The 20,782-nt window shown below is 37.6% G+C and overlaps 1 protein-coding gene across 2 annotated transcripts in view; it reads left to right on the top strand.

Annotated features, from left to right (window-relative positions):
* The first annotated feature begins 1,316 nt into the window (after window positions 1-1,316).
* The window catches only part of RALGAPA1 (Ral GTPase activating protein catalytic subunit alpha 1), a 278,485-nt gene continuing 259,019 nt past the window's right edge, over window positions 1,317-20,782 (top strand). For both annotated transcript variants that reach the window (XM_047075616.1, XM_047075615.1), the window contains exon 1: window positions 1,317-1,812. In XM_047075616.1, the coding sequence (XP_046931572.1) occupies window positions 1,707-1,812 (106 nt within the window). In that variant the 5' untranslated portion in view covers window positions 1,317-1,706. The remainder of the gene's footprint in view (window positions 1,813-20,782) is intronic.

Raw genomic sequence — 20,782 nt, 5'->3', positions numbered from 1 at the left:
TGAGCTGAAGTCAGGCGCTTAACCAACTGAGCCACCCAGGTGCCCCTCATACTTTCCCATTTATGATTTTTTAGAATAGAATTCTAAAAATGGAACTAAAAAATCAAAGTGTATGAACGTTTTTAAGTGTCTTGATACAAAATGCCAAATATTAAATTCCATTAAGCTTGTAGTAATTAATGCTTCTTCCCAGAAAGTAATAGGAGCATCTCCGTCTATTTTAATCTTTTATTTTTTATTTAATCTTTAATTTATTTTTATTTAATCTTTTATTTTTTTTCATGTTTATTTATTTTTGAGAGAGAGAGAGAGAGAGACAGATCACAGTGGGGGAGGGGCAGAGAGAGAGAGAACACACAGAATCTGAAGCAGGCTCCAGGCTCTGAGCTGTCAGCATAGAGCCTGATGGGGAGCTTGAACTCTGGAACAGGGAGATAATGACCTGAGCTGAGGTCGAGTATTTAACCCACTGAGCCACCTAGGTGCCCCTAATTTGATTTTAAAAAATTACTAGTGTGTGAACATTTTCACGTTTTAGTTATGAGTATACACTTCTGTGAATTTTCCCCCATGTTTTCTATGAGTTTTTCTACCTTAGCCTTAGCAATTTCCTCCTGGATTTGTGAGCTTTTTACATATTAAGAAATTCACCCTTAAAGTTCCCCAGATTTCTTTTCTCTTGTAATTATGCGCTCTGTGACTGTATGCTTTGGGGATTCATTTATTTGTGCAAGACGATTTTATTATTTTTGTGTGTGTGCGCGCCAGATAATTTTAATCAAGAGGATGTACTATAACCCTACAAATCTCTTAAACTACAATCTTTAATAATCACTTCGTAAAACAAAACAAAAACTTTAAACAAAATTCAACTTAGGAAATGAAGGGGTGTTACATCCAAGGCCTTCAGAATTGGCATCTAAAATATATTGCACGACTGTTTTGATGTTTTGGAGCTACTTTTTAAGTTACTGTGACATGGTTAACAGTGGAGATGAAGGACCTTAGTTTTAAACAAACACTACACGACACCACTCAGGGAGCTTTGCGTACAACGGCGCACGCAGTAATTCCTTTCCCTGACTTTCTCGGGCTCTACCTTTGGCGCCTTACACAGGAAAGCAAAGGTGATAAAGGCCACGGATGATCTCACGCTGGCATGACGTCAAGAAGCCTTGACGTCAGAAGGCGGTTGCCACGGGGACCATTCGCCACCGACGGCAGAGTCGTGAAACCACATCACCGCGCTCATCTCCGTTTCGGCCTGTGCAGGGTCTAAGCTGCTAAAGAAGCTTTTAACCTTAAGGGGGCCTCAGGGAGAGAGGAGTTGTGCTGCCGCTGCCGAGAGCCCCACCTCCGCGGCTCCCGGTCCCGGGTCCCGGCCTGTGGCGGCGAGAGACGGCCTCAGGAGGCAGTGGAGGCGACGGCGGCCGACCTGCCCGGGTCTCCCTCGCTCCGTGCAGGACTGGGAGAGGGTATCCGCCATATTGGAGCCGGAACCGAAGGTGCTTTGCAGCCGCGGCGCGAGGCGGGAGGAGGTGGCGGCCCTGGCCTGGATGTGAGAGGAGTCGGCTGCGCCGGGGCCCGCAAGCCTGGGGAGTGAATGAGCTGCTTAGGCTAGTATCCTCCCCGCCCACTCTCTCCACTTTCCGCCGCCGGGGCCGGGCCGGAGTCCCCGAGTCGGCTGTGGCGGCGGCAGCGGCAGGATGTTCTCCAAGAAGCCGCACGGGGACGTGAAGAAGTCTACCCAGAAGGTGCTGGACACCAAGAAGGACGCGCTGACCCGTCTCAAGCACCTGCGCATCGTCATCGGTGAGGAGCGAGGGGTGGCGGCGCCTAAAGGCCTTCACTCTTCTGGGAGCCCCTGGGGACTCTCCCTCTCGCCCTAGCGCTGTGCGGGAGTAGAGGGCGAGGCGTCGCCTCCGCGGAGACGCGGGGGGGTGGGGGGGCGGATAATTTGGGGAAGGGAAAACTTGGCAGTTGGCTAATCACCGCTAACACAGGGCTATCTAATTTTGAGTTAATAGCCCGAACTCATTTTTATAAACTAGTATTACTCTAAAAACTTAGATCTTTTTTAGACTTTCCGGAGGCTTGGTGTTGTCGATAATGGTGTTTATAGAATATGTGTCAGGTGACTACCGCCATCCCAATCCAAGTGGAAAAAAAAAAAACCCTCTCAAACAATATAAACCTTAATCTTTCAAGTTTCTTGGCTAACGAGGGCGAGGAAGCAGTTACACCTCTTTGGGAAGTGGCTGGTTTTCAAAAATCTTAGGGCAACAGCCCCGCCCTTCTGTTAGTGTACCTTGTTCATCATTACTGTCATTTAGAGGGAAGGTTATTATTAATTACAGAAAGCAAAGTCGTTTATAGCTTCCTTTGCTTCTCGAGAATTGTTTACGATTCTGTTTTTACTTAGTTAAGTTTTTTTTTATTCTCTGTTGCTCTCTACATCCGTTTGGCTGGCAGACCAAACAGTGCTCTGAATTGTGGTAATAGTGTTAAACGAATCTTTTGGATACTTGCTCATTTCATAGGTTGATGAGGGCTGTACTGGCATTTATGGAACATGTGGCCCTGTACTTGGATCTTTTTAGATGGAATTTGAGGTGAAAAGGCAAGTTACTTTGCATTGATAGAGTTATTGGCAGAACTGAGTTTAGAACCCAGATGCCTGAATCCTAGTTCAGAGTATTATTTCAAGCTCTTTTCCTAATGAGTGTTTTTCTGAAAAGTGACGTTTAATTAATGATGTAAGTCCTGTGTTTTTGCTGCATGTTTCTCTACTCTGTTGTTTACTCATACCATCAGGATACCACTAGTAATACCCAACATTTGTATGTTTTACAAAATGATTTCACATAAATTATAATTCTCACAGTAACTGTAGAGGTAGATATTATTATACTCCTTATTTTACAAATTAGAAAGCTGAGGTCTGGAAATGTTAAGTGGTCATACGGCTACTAAGAAGCAGAGCCAGAACTGGAGCCCAGATTTCATGTCTTTGTTTTTTTTACTCTTCCTACATTTATGGCAGCAAATCTTTATCACAGGTAAGTTGTATTTCTGCCTGTGGAATAAGAAAGCAATTAAATCCAGTTTGTTAATATAAAAAGAGATCCAGTTTTCAAGAAAATATAAATCTTAATATAGTTGAGATAGTGATCTTTTTATTTTCATTCTACTTCTGAGTTAAGCCATTGTAGAAAAGATTTGGCTAAGGGTGCAACAGGGAAAGTCAATGTGTGAGTGTAGGAGATATATCACAGATAATTGCAGTTTGAAATTGGAGACTTAATGGAATTTGGCACCTACTTGGGACAGACTGTAGCTTGAGTAAAGGCGGAGCTTTAAAGTTAAGTTCCAGTAGAGTATTGACATTTCCTAAATTAACTGCTGTATTCCTTAGTTATAGAGGTGAGGGCACGGTTCATACATCTTGGGCGTAAAAGGTTTTTACATCTGGGTGACTTGGTCTAAATTAAGAGGCCACACGTGTCAGGTATTTTGTAGGGTCTGGCTTCCTTGGTTTGAAGACAAAACTAATTAAAAAAAAACACTTTTGCTTTTTATTTATGGGCTTTTAAAAAATGAAGCATATGCTGTATATAAACACTTAAAATATCCTTAAGAACCTTCAAATAGAGAATATTGTGCTTCCAGACTCCCTGCCCTGTCAGTGGAGGAGGTCCATAAGAGAGATTACTGTGCTTCCGTAGTCTTATCTTTATTTATTTAAAAAATTTTATTTTATTATTTTTTTTAAAAGTACATTTATTTTGAGAAAGACAGAGACAGTGCTGGTGGGCAGGGACAGAGAGATTGGGAGAGAGAATTCCAAGTAGGCTCTGCACTGTCAGCACAGGCTTGAACCCAGGAAGCTGTGAGATCATGGCCTGAGCTGAAACCAAGAGTCGGGCGCTTAACCCATTGAGCCACTCAGGTGCCCCTATGAATCTTTAATTCTAGTGTAGTTAACATGGTGTTATACTTGTTTCAGGTGTACAAAGTAGTGATTCAGCAGTTCCATATATCACTCAGTGTTCATCAAGATAAGTGTACTCTTAATCCCCTTCACCTATTTTACCCATCCCCCCCACTCACATGCCCAGTAAACATGTTTGTTCTCTGTAGTTAAGAGCCTATTTTTTGGTTTGTCTCTTTTTACACTTCAGTAGTTTCAGAAGAGTAGTTCTGAACCAGGGACAATTTTTTCCCTCTGGCGATAATGTCTGGAGACACTTTTGGTTGTCACAAATAGGGGGAGAGGATACTGGCCTCTAGTGGGTAGCAGAAATGCTGCTATATATCTTACATTGCACAAGATAATCCATCACAACAATGTTCTAGCTCTAAATGTCTATAGTGCTGAGGTTTGGAAACATTGTCAGGATATGGAGTGCAAGATAGACCTCCAAATGTTGTACTTGTTATGGAAAGAGCCCAAATGTCGATTGACTGATGCATGGATAAAGAAGATGTGGTATATATACACAATGGAATATTACTCAGCCATAAAAAAGAATGAAATCTTGCTATTTGCAACAACGTGGTTGGAGCTAGAGTGTGTTATGCTAAGCAAAATAAGTCATTCGGAGAGAGACAAATAGCATATGATTTCACTCATCTGTGGAATTTAAGAAACAAAACAGATGAACATAGAGGAAAGAAAGAAAAAGAGGGAGGCAAACCATAAAAGAGACTCTTAATTATGGAAAACAAACAGGATTGCTTTAGGGGAGGTGGGCAGGGGTGGGGGATGGACTAAATGGGTGATGTGTATTAAGGAGAGCACTTGTGATGAGCACTGAGTATTGTATGTAAGTGATGAATCACTAAATTCTCCTGAAACAAATATTATACTCTATCTTAGCTAACTAGAATTTAAATAAAAACTTGAAATATAAAAAAACAAAACAAGAACCACAAATGTTGTACTTTGTTCTTTTTTTTAATGTTTTATCTTTGAGAGAGAATGCACGTGTGCATGCATGCTCACTCACGGGAGAGGGGCAGAGAGAGGGAGACAGAGGATCCCAAGTGGCTCTGTGCTGACAGCAGAGAGCGCCCAGCACAGGGCTTGAACTCACAAACCATGAGATCATGACCTGAGCTGAAGTTGGACGCTTAACCTACTGAGCCACCCAGGCACCCCTTGGTTCTACTATATTAATTAATTGAATAAAATATTTTGTATCTTTAAGTGGTTACAGTTTTATTTTGCTTGAAATGTGGTTAATGTAATTCCTTAGAAAATGAATGGGAGAAAGTAGAGTGACAAAAGCTGTAAGACATCTTAGAGGGCTACCAATCAGGTACCTTATATTGTAGATGAAAGGGTCATTTCAAATCATTTCTAAAGTAGGGGCAAGTTTGCAAAGTGGGCATTGCCAATGACACAGGATTTTTATTTTTGTTTGGTCCCATCGGAACTATATTTTTAACCCTTAAAATGAACTGCTGTTCGTTCAGGGTATTTGTAGAGAATTCAGTGCATCGAAATATATGAGAACATAATTTAAAGATACAATCTAAAACTTTGCTCTGGCATGTGTTCGCTTGGGACACATTTAAGACAATTTCAGCTGAATTTGTAGAACTTGACTCTGAAGGATTTATATTTAAATTTGCTGTGTTTATTGATATTGCTATATATTTTATTTGTAGGAACTGGAAGTTAGAGTTTTTAAAAAATAGAAATTAAGCCTTGTCTAGTTTCTAAAGTTTTATCCTCTCCCCCCACCCCTTTTTTTTCAAATAAAAGCCTTAAGATAATGATACTAAGTTAGCACATATAAAGTAGCTAACATAAGACCTGTGTATATTGGATATTGACTAAATGTTAATTTCTTCTGTGGCAAGGTAACAGTTCAGTCTTAATGATTTAAAAATAAAAAGAGTGCTTATTCAGCTGATAAGTATATTGACTATTGTTAGATCATTCTTTCTAACAGTTTTATTGAAGTATAACTGGTGTATAATAAATTGCACATATTCAAAGCATTTTATTTGAAATGAATAATTTTGATATATATACCTTGTGAAGCCATTATGACAATTAAAATTAGGAACATACTCAGATATTCCAGGTAGCAAATATATCTATAGCCTCCCAAAATTTCCTTTTGTCCCTTTGTAATCCCTTTCTCCCGCCCCTGCACGCAACCCCTTGCCTCCTTTCCCTGGGTGAAACTCTGTGTGTGTGTGTGTGTGTGTGTGTGTGTGTGTATGGAATTATACAGTATTTACTTTTTTGTTGGGTTTCTTTTATTCAGCCTTATTTGAAATCCATCTCTCTTGTTTGTGGTGTGTCAGGAATGTATTGCTTTTGTTGTTGACTAGTATTCCATTGTATAGACATGCCACAATTTGATTATCCATTTACTTGTTGATATGTGAGTTTGCAGTTTGGGGCTGTTACACATAAAACTGCTGTGAGATGTACTTGTTTATAGACACCTGCTTTCTTCTCTCTTGGATAAATACCTAGAAATGGAATGGCTGGAGCATATAACAGTTGTGTGTTTATTGCCATACTGTTTTTTACAATTTTACATTCTTACTAGCAGGGTATGAGGATGATTTCCTCCACATATGTACCAACACTGCTTTACTTGGTATGGCCAGTCTTCTTAATTTCAACCACTATAATAAGTATATAGTGGTTATAATTAAGTGTTTCTTTGATATCTAATAATACTGAGCTTTTAAAAATGTGTTTATTTGCTATTGTATAACTTATTTGAAGTGTCCAAATTTTTCATTTATTTTTAAGTCGAATCGTTTGCTTTCATTCAGTTTTGAAAATTCTTTATATTTTTTGGATACAAGTACTTTATTATATGTGTGATTTGCAGAGCTTTTTTTTCTTTTCTTTTTGAAAAGTGTTTATTTATTTTTGAGAGAGAGAGAGAGCACAAGCAGAGAAGGGGCAGAGAGAGAGGGAGACACAGAATTCCAAGTAGGCTCCAGGCTCCCAGCTGTCAGCACAGAGCCTGATGCAGGGCTCGAACTCACAAACCGTGAAGATCATGACCTGAGCCAAAGTCAGATGCTTAACCGACTGAGCCACTCCAGTGCGCCTACAGAGCTTTTTTTTTTTTTTTTTTTTTTTTTTAACAGTCTTTGGATTGTTTTTCTTAACATCTTCGATTAGGTCTATGTATCAATTTTGTCTTTTATGGTTTATGCTTTTGGTTTTTATAGTTTATGTTTTATCCAAAATCTTTGCCTAAGCCAAAGTCACAAAGAATTTCTCCTATCCTTTCTTCAAGAAATTTGATAATTTCAGGGGTGCCTGGGTGGCTCAGTCAGTTAAGCATCCAACTTCAGCTCAGGTCATGATCTCTTGGTCTGTGAGTCCTAGCGTGTGCTGGGCTCTCCATTGACAGCTCAGAGTGGAGCCTGTTTCAGATTCTGTGTCTCCCTCTCTGTTTACCCCTCCCCTGCTCGTGTTCTGTCTCTCAAAGATAAATAAACAATAAAAAAAAGTTATAACTTTGGGATCTATATTTAGATCTGTGATCCATCTTTTTTTTTTAGATCCATGATCCATCTTGAGTTAACTTTGTAAATATGGTTTGAGATAGGATTGGCTTTTTTTTTTTTTTTTTTTTTTTTTTGGTGAATGGATGTCCAATTGCTCCGGAACTGTTTTTTGAAAAAGACAGCCTTTTGTTCACTGAATTGCCCTTGCGCTTTTTCCAAAAGTCGTTCGTCTATATATACGAGGGTCTATTTCTGGACTTTCTATTTTGTTCCAGTGATCTATTTATTTGTGTTAGAGCCAGGACCCCTCCCTCTCCCTACACACGCACACAGACACAGGTTTTTGTTTGTTTGTTTTTTACGGTAACTTAATAAGTGGTGTTGTCCCTGCAACTTTGTTCTTCCTTTTCAGAGATTTTGGGGGGGGGGTTATGGGGTGTGGGGGCCATACCAGGTCCTTAACATTTCCATATGAGTTTTAAGATTATCTTGTCAGTTTCTTTAAAAAAATAAATAAATAAAAATTCCTGCTGGGATATTGATTCACAGTGTGGTGAATCTGTAGGTCAATTTGGGGAGAAAGTGACAATAATATTGAGTTCTCTAACTTATGAACAAGGTGTGTTTCTCCATTTATATACAGCTTTAATTTCTCTTGACAGTGTTTTGTAGTTTTTAATATATAGGTCTTACACATCTTTTGTTACTTATCCCTAAATATTTTCCACTTTGGATGTTGTTGTAAGTGATATATTTATATCCATTTCTGGTTGTTCATTGCTAGTGTAAGGAAATACAATTTTTTTTAAAGTTTATTTATTTTTGAGAGAGAGACAGAGAGACAGAGTGTGGGTGGGGGAGGGGCAGAGACTGAGGGAAACAGAATATGAAGCAGGCTCCAGGCTCTGAGTTGTCAGCACAGAGCCTGACTTGTGGCTTGAACTCACAAACTGTCACATCATGACCTGAGCCAAAGTCAGATGCTCAACTGACTGAGCACCCAGGCGCCCCAGAAATACATTTTTTTTTTTAGGTTTTTTTTGTAATCTTTGCATCTGGTGTGGGGCTTGAACTCAGGACTGCAAGATTAGGAATCTCATGCTCTTCCGACTGAGCCATGCGGGCACCCCTGATTTTTTTGTGTGTTAAGCTTGTGTGCTGAAATCTTGCTAACTCATTTAGTTATTCTATATTAATTTTTTATAGATTCCTTTGGATTTTTTGCATAGTCTCATCTGTGAATAAAGACAGTTTTACTTCTTCCTTTCCAAATGTGATTGCATTTATTTTTTCTTGGTTTGCTGAACTCACTAGAACCTCTAGTACAGTGTAGAGTAGAAGTGGTGAGAGTGGGCATCCTTGTATTGTTCTTGATCTTAAGGGAGGGTAAAGCAAACAATTTTTTTTTTTTTTTTTTTACTATACAATGTGATACCTTTAATTTATCGTGTTGAGTGAGTTTCATTTTTTACTGAGAGTTTGGATCAGGAATGGATGTTGGATTTGTTAAATGCCTTTTCTACTTCTTTTGAGATGAACAGGCTTTTTTTTTATTTGTTAATATGATGAATTAAAATTACTGATTTCAAATGTTAAATCAACTCTGCAGTCCTGGGATTAAATTTCACTTGGTCATGATGTATTGTCATTTTTATATATTGTTTGATTTGATATGCTAAAATTTTGTTTGTAATTTTTGTATTTATATTCATGAGAGATATTGGCCTGTACTTCTTTTATAATGTTTGTGGTTCTGATACCAGGTAGTGCTAGCCTTACTGAGAAATATTTATGTAGAATTGGTTTATTAAAAAACTTTTTTTAGTTTATTTTTTGAGAGAGAGAGAGACGGAGCATGAGCAGGGGAAGGGCAGAGAGAGAGACACACAGAATCTGAAGCAGGCTCCAGGCTCTGAGCTGTCAGCACAGAGCCCTACACAGGGCTCAGACTCACAGACCATGAGATCATGACCTGAGCTGAAGTCAGATTCTTAACTGACTGAGCCACCCAGGCGCCCTGTAATTGGCTTTATTTTTAACTTAAGGTTTTGGTGGAATTCACCAGCGAAGCCATCTGGATCTGCAGTTTTCTTTGAGGGAATGTTTTTAACTACTTTAATAGAAAGATAGCTATTCAGGTTATCTATTTCTTCTTGAGTGGGCATTGGTAGTTTGTTTTTTTTTCAAGGAAATTTCATTTCATCTGAGTTGTCAAATTTATAGGCATAAAGTGGTTCATAATACTCCTTTATAATTCTTTTGATATCTGTAGAATCTGTGGTGATGTCACTTCTCTTTTTTTTAAAAAAATTAAAAAAAGTTTTTTTTAACGTTTATTTATTTTTGAGACAGAGAGAGACAGAGCATGAACAGGGGAGGGGCAGAGAGAGAGGGAGACACAGAATCGGAAACAGGCTCCAGGCTCCGAGCCATCAGCCCAGAGCCCGACGCAGGGCTCGAACTCACGGACCGCGAGATCATGACCTGAGTTGAAGTTGGACGCTTAACTGACTGAGCCACCCAGGTGCCCCTAAAAAAATTTTTAATGTTTATTTCTGAGAGAGAGAGAGACAGACAGACAGACATTGCACGAACAGGGGAGGGGCAGAAAGAGAGGGAGACACAGAATCTGAAGCAGGCTCCAGGCTGTGAACTGTCGGCATGGAGCCTGATGTGGGGCTCTAACTCGTGAACTGCTAGATCATGACCTGAGCTGAAGTTGGATGCCCAACAGACTGAGCCACCCAGGCGCCCCTAATTTCACCTCTCTTAATCTTGATATTGATAATTTCTCTTTTTCTGATCAGTTTGACTAGAGGCTTCTCACTTTTATAAATCTAAAAGAACCAGCTTGTGGCCTTTACTGATTTTCTGTTTTTCTATTTTTATTTCATTGATCTCTGCTTTGATTTTGATTCTTTCTTTCTTTTTTTTTCTTTTTTTTTTTTTTGGCTTAATTTTAGTTTCATTTGCTCTTATTCTAGTTTCTTAAAATGTAAATTGAGATTACTGATTTGAGACCCTTTTTTTCCACTGTAGGCATTTTATGATACAAATTTTTCCTAAGTAACATCTCACAAATTATGGCATTTTGTATTTACATTTTCAGTTAGGTCCAAACTACATTCTACCTTCCCTTTTGATTTCTTCTTTGATCCATTGGTCATTTACAATTGTGTTCTTTAGCTTCAAATATTTGTGGATTACTCAGATATTGTTCTGTTATTGAATTCTACTTTAATTCCGTTATAGTCAGGTAACGTGTTTTAGGACTTGATTTCTTTAAAATTGACTTGATAGTCCCAAATATGTTTTAACTTGATACATGTTCCATTTGCACTTGAAAACAAAATGTATTCTGTTGGATTGAATGTTCTAAAATTGTTGTTCTAAAATTGTTGTTCTAAAAATGTCAATTAGGACAAGTTGCTTGATAGTGTTGTTAAAGACTTCTATATCCTTGCTGAATTGCTGTCTGCTTGTTTTTATCAATATTGAGACTGAAGTTTCTGATTGTAATTGTGGGTTTGTCTATTTCTTTATGCACTTCTATCAGATTTTGTGTCATGTATTTTGAAGTTCTGTTATTAGGTACCAAGCACTTAGGATTATTCTTTCCTCTTGATAAATTGATTTTCACCATTATGAAATGATTTTTTTTAAGTTTATTTATTTTTGAGAGAGTGTGTGTGTGTGTGCATGGGAGGGGCAGAGAGAGAAGGAGAGAGAGAATCCCAAGCAGGCTCCGTACTGTCAGTGCAAAGCCCCACGCGATACTTGAACTCACAAACCTCGAGATCATGACCTGAGCTGAAATCAAGAGTCAGATGCTTAACTGACTAGGCCACCTAGGCACCCCATGAAATGATCATTTTATGTCTGGTAATACTCTTTGCTTTGGAGATTGGTCTCATAATGAAAATGTTTGGAAGATGTACATTTTTTTTTCTTTGTCACTGTGCTGTTTATTATATCCCCAGAACTTACTTATCTTACAACTGGAAATTTATACCTTTTGACCACTTTCACCTATTTTCCCCACCTCTTGCCTCTGGCAACCCCCATTCTTTTCTGTTTTTGTGAGTTTTTTTGTTTTTAGTTTTCACATATAACTGAAAACATATAGTATCTGTCTTTCCCTGACTTATTTCTCTTAATGCCTTCAAGGTCTATCTTGTGTTGTAACAAAAGGCAAGATTTTCTTTTTCTGTGTCTGAATAATATTCGATTGTGTACATATGTGTAGCATGTATAGCGTGTATACCTATGTGTATACATGTGCAAACATTACATTTTCTTTATCCATTCGTCCTTTGGAACAACTTAAGTCATTTCCATGTCTTAGCTATTATAAATGCTGTAATGAACAAGGGGTGCAGATATCTCTTTGAGATACTGGTTTCATTTTCTTCAGATATATACCTAGAAGTGGAATTGCTAGATCATATGGTAGTTCTGTTTTTAATTAAAACAAATTTTTTAATGTTTATTTGTTTTTGAAAGAGAATGTGAGCAGGGGAGGGACAGAGAGAGAGGGAGACACAGAATCCGGAAGCAGGCTCTAGGCTCTGAGCTGTCAGCACAGAGCTCCATGCAGGGCTCGAGTTCATGAACCACAAGATCATGACCTGAGCTGAAGTCATACGCTTAACTGACTAAGCCACCCAGCCGCCCCTATTTTTAATTTTTTGAAGAACCACCCAACTGTTTTCCACAGTGGCTATACCAATTTACATTCCCACCAACAGCATACAAGGGTTCCCTTTTTTCCACGTCCTTGCCAATATCTGTTTTTTTTTGATAATAGACATTCTAACATGTGTGAGGTGATATCTCATTGTTTTTCATTTGGATTTCTTTGATGATTAGTGATGTTGTGTACCTTTTCATTTACCTGTTGGCCCTCTGTATGTCTTTGGGAAAATGTCTATTCAGATATTCTGTCCATTTTTTAATTGGATTGTTTATTGTTGTGCTGTTGAGTTGTATGAGTTCTTTATATATTTTGGATATTAACCTCTTATCAGTTACATGATTTGCAGATCTTTGCTCCAAATTCTGAGGGGTGCTTTTTCATTTTGTTGTTGCTTTCCCCTGTTATGCAGAAGCCTTTTAGTTTGATGTAATTTGGTTATTTTTGCTTTTATTGCCTTTTGTTGTCAAATCCAGTCATCAAGACCAATGTCAAGGAGAGGCGCCTGGGTGGCTCAGTCAGCTGTCTGACTTAGGCTCAGGTCATGATCTTGTGGTTCATGAGTTTGAGCCCTGCATTAGGCTCTGGGCTGACAGCTCAGAGCCTGGACCCTGCTTCAGATTCTGTGTCTCCTTCCCTCTCTCAGCCCATCCGCCGCTTGTACTCTGTCTCTCTCTTTCTTAAAATAAATAAACATTAAAAAATTTAAAAAGACCAACCTCAAGAAGCTTACAACTTATATGCTTTTCTAGAAGTTTTGTGGTTTCAGATCTTAGTTCACGTCTTCAATTTACTGTTAATTTTTGCATATTTTATAACATAAGGGTCCAGTTTCATTCTTTTGCATGTGGCTGTCCAGTTTCCCCAATACCATTTATTGAAGAGATTATCCTTTTTGTATTATACATTCTTGGCTCCTTCGTTGTAAATTAATTGACCATTTATGCGGTGGTTTATTTCTGGGCTCTCAATTTTGTTCCATTGGTCTAGGTGTCTGTTTTTATGCAAATATTTACCATTTTGATTATTTTAGTTTTGTATTAGAATTTGAAATCAAGGAGTGTTGATGTCTCCAGGTTTGTTTTTGTTTCTCCTGATTGCTTTGGCTGTTTGAAGTCCTTTGTGGTTCCATACAAATTTCAGGATTGTTTTTTGTATTTTTGTAAAAAATGCCATTGGAATTTTGATAGGGATTCCATTGAATTTTAGATAGCTTTGGGTACTGTGGACATTTTAACTATTCTTCTAATCCATGAGTCTGGAATCTTTCTGCTTATTTGTGTTTTCTTTGATTTCTTTCATCAGTGTCCTGTACTTTCTAGTGTACAGATCTTTCATCTCCTTGGTTAATTTTATTCCTAGGTAATTTTCTTTTTAATGGAGTTGTAAGTGGTTTTTTGGTTTTTGTTTGTTTGTTTTTTAAGTAAGCTCTATATCCAATGTGGGGTTTGAATTCACAACCCCAAGATCAAGTCACATGCTCTACTGATTGAGCCAGCTAGGCACCCCTGGGTTTATTTTCTGAATTTCTCTTTCTCAAGGTTCATTGTTAGTGTATAGAAATGCAACTGGATTTTGTATATTGATTTGGTATCCTGCAACGTTGCTGAATTTATTAGTTTTAATGGTTTTTTGGTAGAGTCCTTAAGGTTTCTTATGTTATCTGTAAATAGAAACAGTTTTATGTTTTTGTTTCAGATTTAGATGTCTCTTATTCTTTTTGCCTAATTGCTCTGGCTAAGACTTTCAATACTATGTCGTATAAAAGTGACAAGAGCGGGCATCTTGTCTTCTTTCTGATCTTAGAGGAAAATCTTTCAACTCTTCATCATTGAGTATGATGTCAACTGTGGACTTGTCATATACGGCCTTTATTATGTGCAGGTACATTTCTTCTATACCCAGTTGGTTGGGAGTTTTTACTATGCGTGGATGTTGAGTTTTGTCAAATGCATCTCAATAGATGGTCATGTTGATTTTTATCCTTCATTTTGTTAATGTGGTGAATCACATTGATTTGTGGATGGTGGACTGTCTTTGCATGTTTGAAATAAATTCTACTTAATCATGGCTATGATCCTTTTAGTGTATTGTTGAGTTTGGTGTATTCCTATTTTGTTGAGGATTTTTGCATCTATGTTATTTAGGGATATTGTCCTATAATTTTCTTCCCTTGCAGTGTCCTTGTCTTTTTTTTTTTTTTAATGTCACAGTAACACTGGCCTTGTAAAATGAGTTCGGAAGTATTCCCTCTTCTCTCTGAGAAGAGTTGGTAATTATCCTTTAAATGTTTGGTAGAGGGGGCGCCTGGGTGGCCCAGTTGGTTGAGCGTCCAAGTCAGGTCATGATCTCACGGCTTGTGAGTTCAAGCCCCGCATTGGGTTCTGTGCTGACAGCTGGGAGCCTGGAGCCTGTTTTGGATTATGTGTCTCCCTGTTTCTCTGCCTGTCTCCCCCTTGTGCTCTGTCTCTTTCTCAAAAATAAATAAACATTAAAAAATTAAAAAAAAAATGTTTGGTAGAATTCACCAGTGAGACCATCTGGTCCTGGACTTTTCTCCTGGAGAGGTGTTTGAATACTGACTCCATCTCCTTACTTGGAATTATTCTGTCCAGATTCAGACCAATAAGTACTCATTTAGATATAGATGATGTACATTTAATGTCATTATTGATTTGGCTAAGTTTGAGCCTGTCTTGCTATTTGTTTTCTATTTGGCCTGTTGTTAGTTCTCTCTTTTTTTTCTTTCTTTCTATTATTTGAATAAATTTATGATTCTTTTAAAAATCTCCCTCGTTGATTTTTTAGTCATAATCTCCTACTTTATAATTTTAGTGATTGCTTTATGATTTATAATAAACATCTCTATCTTATCAGAGCTACTGTTAGGTGCTATACCACTTATACCACTTCTCTTTTGTATGACAACTCTGTAAGAGTGTACTTTCATTTCTCCCCTCAGTCTTTATACTTTTCTGGTTATACTGTTGCTTATACATGTTGCTTTGCTTAAGCAAAATTTTTAAATTTATAATGTACTATATTATTTTGTTTAAGCAGATTTTTTTTTTAATTTATTTTTGAGAGAGAGACAGAGACAGAGCACAAGTGTGGGAGGGGCAGATGGAGACGGAGATGCAGAGTCAGAAGCTAGCTCCAGGCTCTGTGCTGTGCTGACAGCTCAGAGCCTGATGCGGGGCTTGAACCTGTGAACTATGAGATAATGACCTGAGCTGAAGTCGGCGCTTAGCTGACTCAGCTGTCCAGGCGCCCCTACGCAGTTATTTTTTAAGGATTTTTAATTATTATTACTTAAAGAATCATTGCCCATTGCTCCTCATTTCTTTGCAGAGATAGTTATTTCCCTCCTTCCAGTATCATTTCATTTCTGACTGAAGGACTTCTTTAATGTTTATTTGTGATGATGAGGGTGTGTAGGTGATGAATTCTTTATGCTTTTGTTTGTGTGAAAAGTCTTTATTTTGCCTCTTTTTGGAAAGATATTTGGCTTTGTTTAGAATTCTATGTTGATGGCTTTTTTCCCTTTGTCCTTTAAACATTTTATTCCCCCGTCTTTGTTTGTTTGTTTATTTATTTTTGAGAGAGAGACAGAGCATGAGTGGAGGAGGGGCAGAGAGTGAGGGAGACACAGAATCCAAAGCAGGCTCCAGGCTCTGAGCTGTCAGCACGGAACTCAATGAACCATGAGATCATGACCTGAATTGAAGTCGGATGTGGAACAGACTAAGCCACCTATGCGGCTCCCAGCCCTCCCCCGCCCCCCCATCTTTTTGTTTGCTTTTTTTTTTTTTTAAGATTTTATTTTTAAGTAATCTCTACACCCTACATGGGGCTCAAACCCACAACCCCGAGATCAAGAATCACATGCTTCATTGACTGAGCCAGCCAGGTGCCCCTTGCTTGCATTACTTTTGATAAGTCTGCTATCATCCTTATTCTGCAAGTAACATCATTTTTTTTCCTAGCTGTTTTTAAGATCTTCTCTTCCTCTGTTTTTGAGCAGTTGTACTGTGGTGTAGTTTTCTTAGTATTTCTTGGCTTTTGGGGTTCATTGAGCTTCTTAGCTTGCTTGAGTTTACGTTTTCAGTAATTTTGATCATGTTTTCCTACTTCTTCTTCCCCTCCTTTTTTGGAATTTCATTTATTAGTATATGAGAGAGTATTAATATTAGATTAGTATATTGGGAAAGTATTAGTAGTATATTAGAAGGTCTCTTGGCTTGAAAAGAACGGACATTCTTTTCATGTTGGGGGATTCTTTTTTCTCTGTGTTTTATCTTGGATACTTCCTATTGTTGTCTTCAAGTTCACTAGTATTCAGCTTTATGCAGTCTGCCATTAATCTTATTTAATTTTCATCTCAGATGTAGTTTTTATTTAGTTCATTTTGGGTATAGAATTATATCATTTGCATGTCTTTTTTTAACTTCTTGAACATATGGAATACAATTAAAGTAACTTGACATACTTCTGTGCTCATTCTAACCTCTGTCACTTCTGGGTCAGTTTTAATCAATTGATTATTTTCCTTATCCTGGGTTTTTTTTCCTGCTTCTTTCTCTGCTACCAATCTTGGGGTAGGTGATATTGTGAATTTGGCCTTCTTAGCTTTTGGATATTTTTGTATTCCTATAAATTCTTAAGCTCTATTCTGGGATGCAATTAAATTACTTGAAAACAGTTTGAGCATTTCAAGTCTTGTTTTTATGATTTCTTGATGGATCTATCTGGGACTAATATTACTTTTATGAGGCAACATTTTTCCAAGTATTCTGCTCAATGAATGCCCTGCAAATTGTGAGGTGTTTTTTTGTTTTTTGTTTTTTGTTTTTTTAGTTCAGCTCTTGGAAACAGGTGCTATTCTCAGTCTTATGTGAGCATCTGTTACTGTTCTCTCAAATTCTTTCACATAGTTCTTTCTCTTAGGAAGTTTCCTTAATGATCATAAGGAAGGGGACTTTCCCCAGTATACTGAGTTCTCACTGTGTGTGTCTCTTTCTTCTTTGGTGCTTTGCCTGTGAATTCTAATTATCTTCGTTTCCCTAGACTGTCAGTTGATAATCTCAATTTATGAATTCCACTGGCTCTGCCTAATTCCCTTTCTTCATTACCGTGGCCTTGAAACTCTTAAGTCAGTAAGCTGGAGCAGTCCCAACATACCTGTTGGTGTGCCATCTGTCAGGAGTGACTTTCTTTACCTGATGTCCATACTTCCTTGAAAAAAAACAAGCAACCCCACAAAAAACCCTAACATAAGTTTACAAGGCATTATACATCAGATGTTGATAATAAGAGGTTCTCTGAAATGAATGAGACTGAAAATTGGCTTTATACAAAGCAACTTGCTTCCCATTTTTTACTTTTTTGCATTTAGAGAAGAAATTTACTATCAATTGATGACTGAAAAACACTTGTCTTTCTCCAGTCTGGATATATTAATGTTTTCCCAAAGAAAATTAGATTAAAATATCCTAAATCAGAAACGTAAAGAATATTCGGTAGGCATAAATGGTAATGTATAAGGACAGAAACAAGTACCATATGTTCATTAATAAGTTAAAAATGGTACAGATGAACTTTGAACTGATATGAGTGAAAATGTGTCATTGTAGGAGTCCTTGTGAATTGTAAACTGCTTATAAGAATAAATTGATTTGATAATTGAGTATATTTTTAAGGGTTTGATATGCAAAGTTAGTAATTCTATATATATGACATTAGACTCTTTTATTCTTTAATTTGTATGTAGTCTTTAGTTTATATTCTTTGAGTCTTACTGATTTGAAAAATTAATTTGACCTAATTGAAATACTTTATCTTTGTGTATTTAGGAAGAAGTGATTTACTGAACAGATTATTTACATAAATGTTACTGATTAATTTGCTTACTAAAATAAACTGTTTCAAATACTGTGAGCTGCCTCTGCATTAACATTTACTTTTTTTTTTTTTTTAATTTTTTTTTTCAACGTTTATTTATTTTTGGGACAGAGAGAGACAGAGCATGAACGGGGGAGGGGCAGAGAGAGAGGGAGACACAGAATGGGAAACAGGCTCCAGGCTCTGAGCCATCAGCCCAGAGCCCGACGCGGGGCTCGAACTCACGGACTGCGAGATCGTGACCTGGCTGAAGTCGGACGCTTAACCGACTGCGCCACCCAGGCGCCCCAACATTTACTTTTTATTAAAAATTTTATTGCATCTAAATAATTTTACATGGCTTATAGGCCTTCATAAAACGTGGAATAGAATGCTTAGTGATAAAAAAGATAACTAAATAGCCACTACTTAAAGAAAGGAAACATTATCAGATTCTAGAGATGAGCTGATTAAAGATCTCAGGCATTGAATTTGGTTCTTAGGTTTCCTGGTGGCTAAAGTGAAAAGAGAAACATGTTGGGTTAAGTTTTCAGTGTCTTAAAAAAGAAAACATACTTTAAAAAAAAAAAACTTTTTTTCTTGCATCTAAATTCAGTCACAGCTTATGTGTATATGTATGTGTGGTCATATATTATCTAATGTCTTTTCTTCTAGAAGGATCCTGTGATAGAAATAGATCTTGGAGAAAATAGGAAATAGGCATAAGTATGTTTGTTAGATCTATTCTTTCTAATTTCACATGTCTATATAATCTGAATGATTTTTTTAATGTATTTCTGTAAATGGCATCATTCTTCAAGTTACTAAAACATGAAATTGATTTTTGGCAATGTGGTAGAAAAATAAATGGATGTAAGAGTAGCCCACAGACACCTCAAAGTCTTAAGTGTCCCTACCTACATATATGTATCTTTGTCTACCACAGTGTCTTCTTTAATTCTTGTTATCCCTCTCTGTTACTTTACATTTCAGCAATATTGAATGAGAAATCACTTTCTGTGATACCTGTACCTTTGTTAATGATATTTGTTGTATTATATCTTCCCACCAATCACTCTTAACACCTGAAGGCTTCTGCTCTTCCTTTAAGGCTCATAGCTTTGGTGAAGACGTCCCCATCAGATGGGCATAGGAACTTTTCCTACACTGTGCTATTTACTTCTAGTAATTTGGTTATTTTATTACAGTGTATTCATTTGTATGACTATATCTTAACCTTCCTGAGGGCAGAAGTATGTCTTTTCATCTTCATGTCTCTGGATATAGTATAATGCCTGGCATATAACAGGTGCTCAGTAAACATTATGTAGTTCAAGAATGAATATGTTAGGTATGAGAACAAAGTTGCTTTTTTGTGAACAATTTTCTTTCAATTGATGGTGGTAGAAAAAACATTTTAAGTCAATGTCCTGATTAGAAAGAGACTTTGGTTTTTCCCCATTGATGGGGAAAAATTGAGAGCTTTCCCCCTAAGGTCGGGAACATGAAAGAGATGTTCACTCTTACCACTGTTCAACATAGTACTGGAAGTCCTAGCCTCAGCAATCAGACGTCAAAGAGAAATAAAAGACATACAAATTGGCAAGGGAGAAGTCAAACTTTCACTCTTCGCAGATGACGTGATACTCTACATGGAAAACCTGAAAGACTCCACCTAAAAACTGCTAGAACTGGTATGTGAATTCAAGAAAGTCTCAGGATGTAAAATCAACATTCATAAATTGGTTGCATTTCTATACACCAATAATGAAGCAGAAGGGAAATCAAGGAATCGATCCCACTTACATTTGCACCAAACACCGTAAGATACCTAGGCATAAAACTAACCAAAGAGGTAAAAGATCTGTAAGCTGAAAATTATAGAAAGCTTATGAAAGAAATTGAAGAAGACACAAAGAAATGTAAAAATGTTCCATGCTCATGGATTGGAAGAACAGATATTGTTAAAATGTCTATACTACCCATGGTGCCTGGATGGTTCCGTTGGTTAAGTGTCTAATTTCGGGTTGGGTCATGATCTCGCGGTTCATGGGTTCGAGCCCCATGTTGGGCTTTGTGCTGACAGCTCAGAGCCTGGAGCCTGCTTCAGATTCTTTGTCTCCCTCTCTCTCTGCCCCTCCCTTGTTCATGCTCTCTCTCTCAAAAATAAACATTAAAAAAAAAGTGTATACGACCCAAAGCAATCTACACATTCAATGCAATCCCTATCAAAATACACTAGCATTCTTCAAGAACTAGAACAAATAATCCTAAAATTTGTTGGAACCAGAAAAGACCTCGAATAGCCAAAGTAATGTTGAAAAAAAAAACACAAAAAACCGAAGCTGGAGGCATCACAATCCCATACTTCAACCTGTATTACAAGGCTGTAATCATCAAGACAGTTTATGGTACTGGCACAAAAACAGACACACAGATCAATGGAACAGAATAGAGAACCCAGAAATGGACCCACAAATGTATGGCTAACTGATCTTCAAAGTAGGAATGAGTATCCATGGAAAAAAGACAGTCCCTTCACCAAATGGTGCTGGACAGTGACATGCAGAAGAATGAACCTGGACCACTTTTTTACACCATACACAGAATTAATTCAAATGGATGAAAGACCTAAATGTAAGACAGGAAACCATCAAAATCCTAGAGGAAAAAACAGGCAATAACCTCTTTGACCACAGCTGTGGCAGCTTCTTA

This window comes from Lynx rufus, unplaced genomic scaffold, assembly GCF_022079265.1.
Source record: "Lynx rufus isolate CCGP_SWC_20201006 ecotype Redwood Valley unplaced genomic scaffold, mLynRuf1.p SCAF_13, whole genome shotgun sequence".
Taxonomy (NCBI): Eukaryota; Metazoa; Chordata; class Mammalia; order Carnivora; family Felidae; genus Lynx; species Lynx rufus.
Note: the sequence above shows the minus strand (reverse complement) of the source record. Positions and strands in the feature narration are given on the sequence as shown.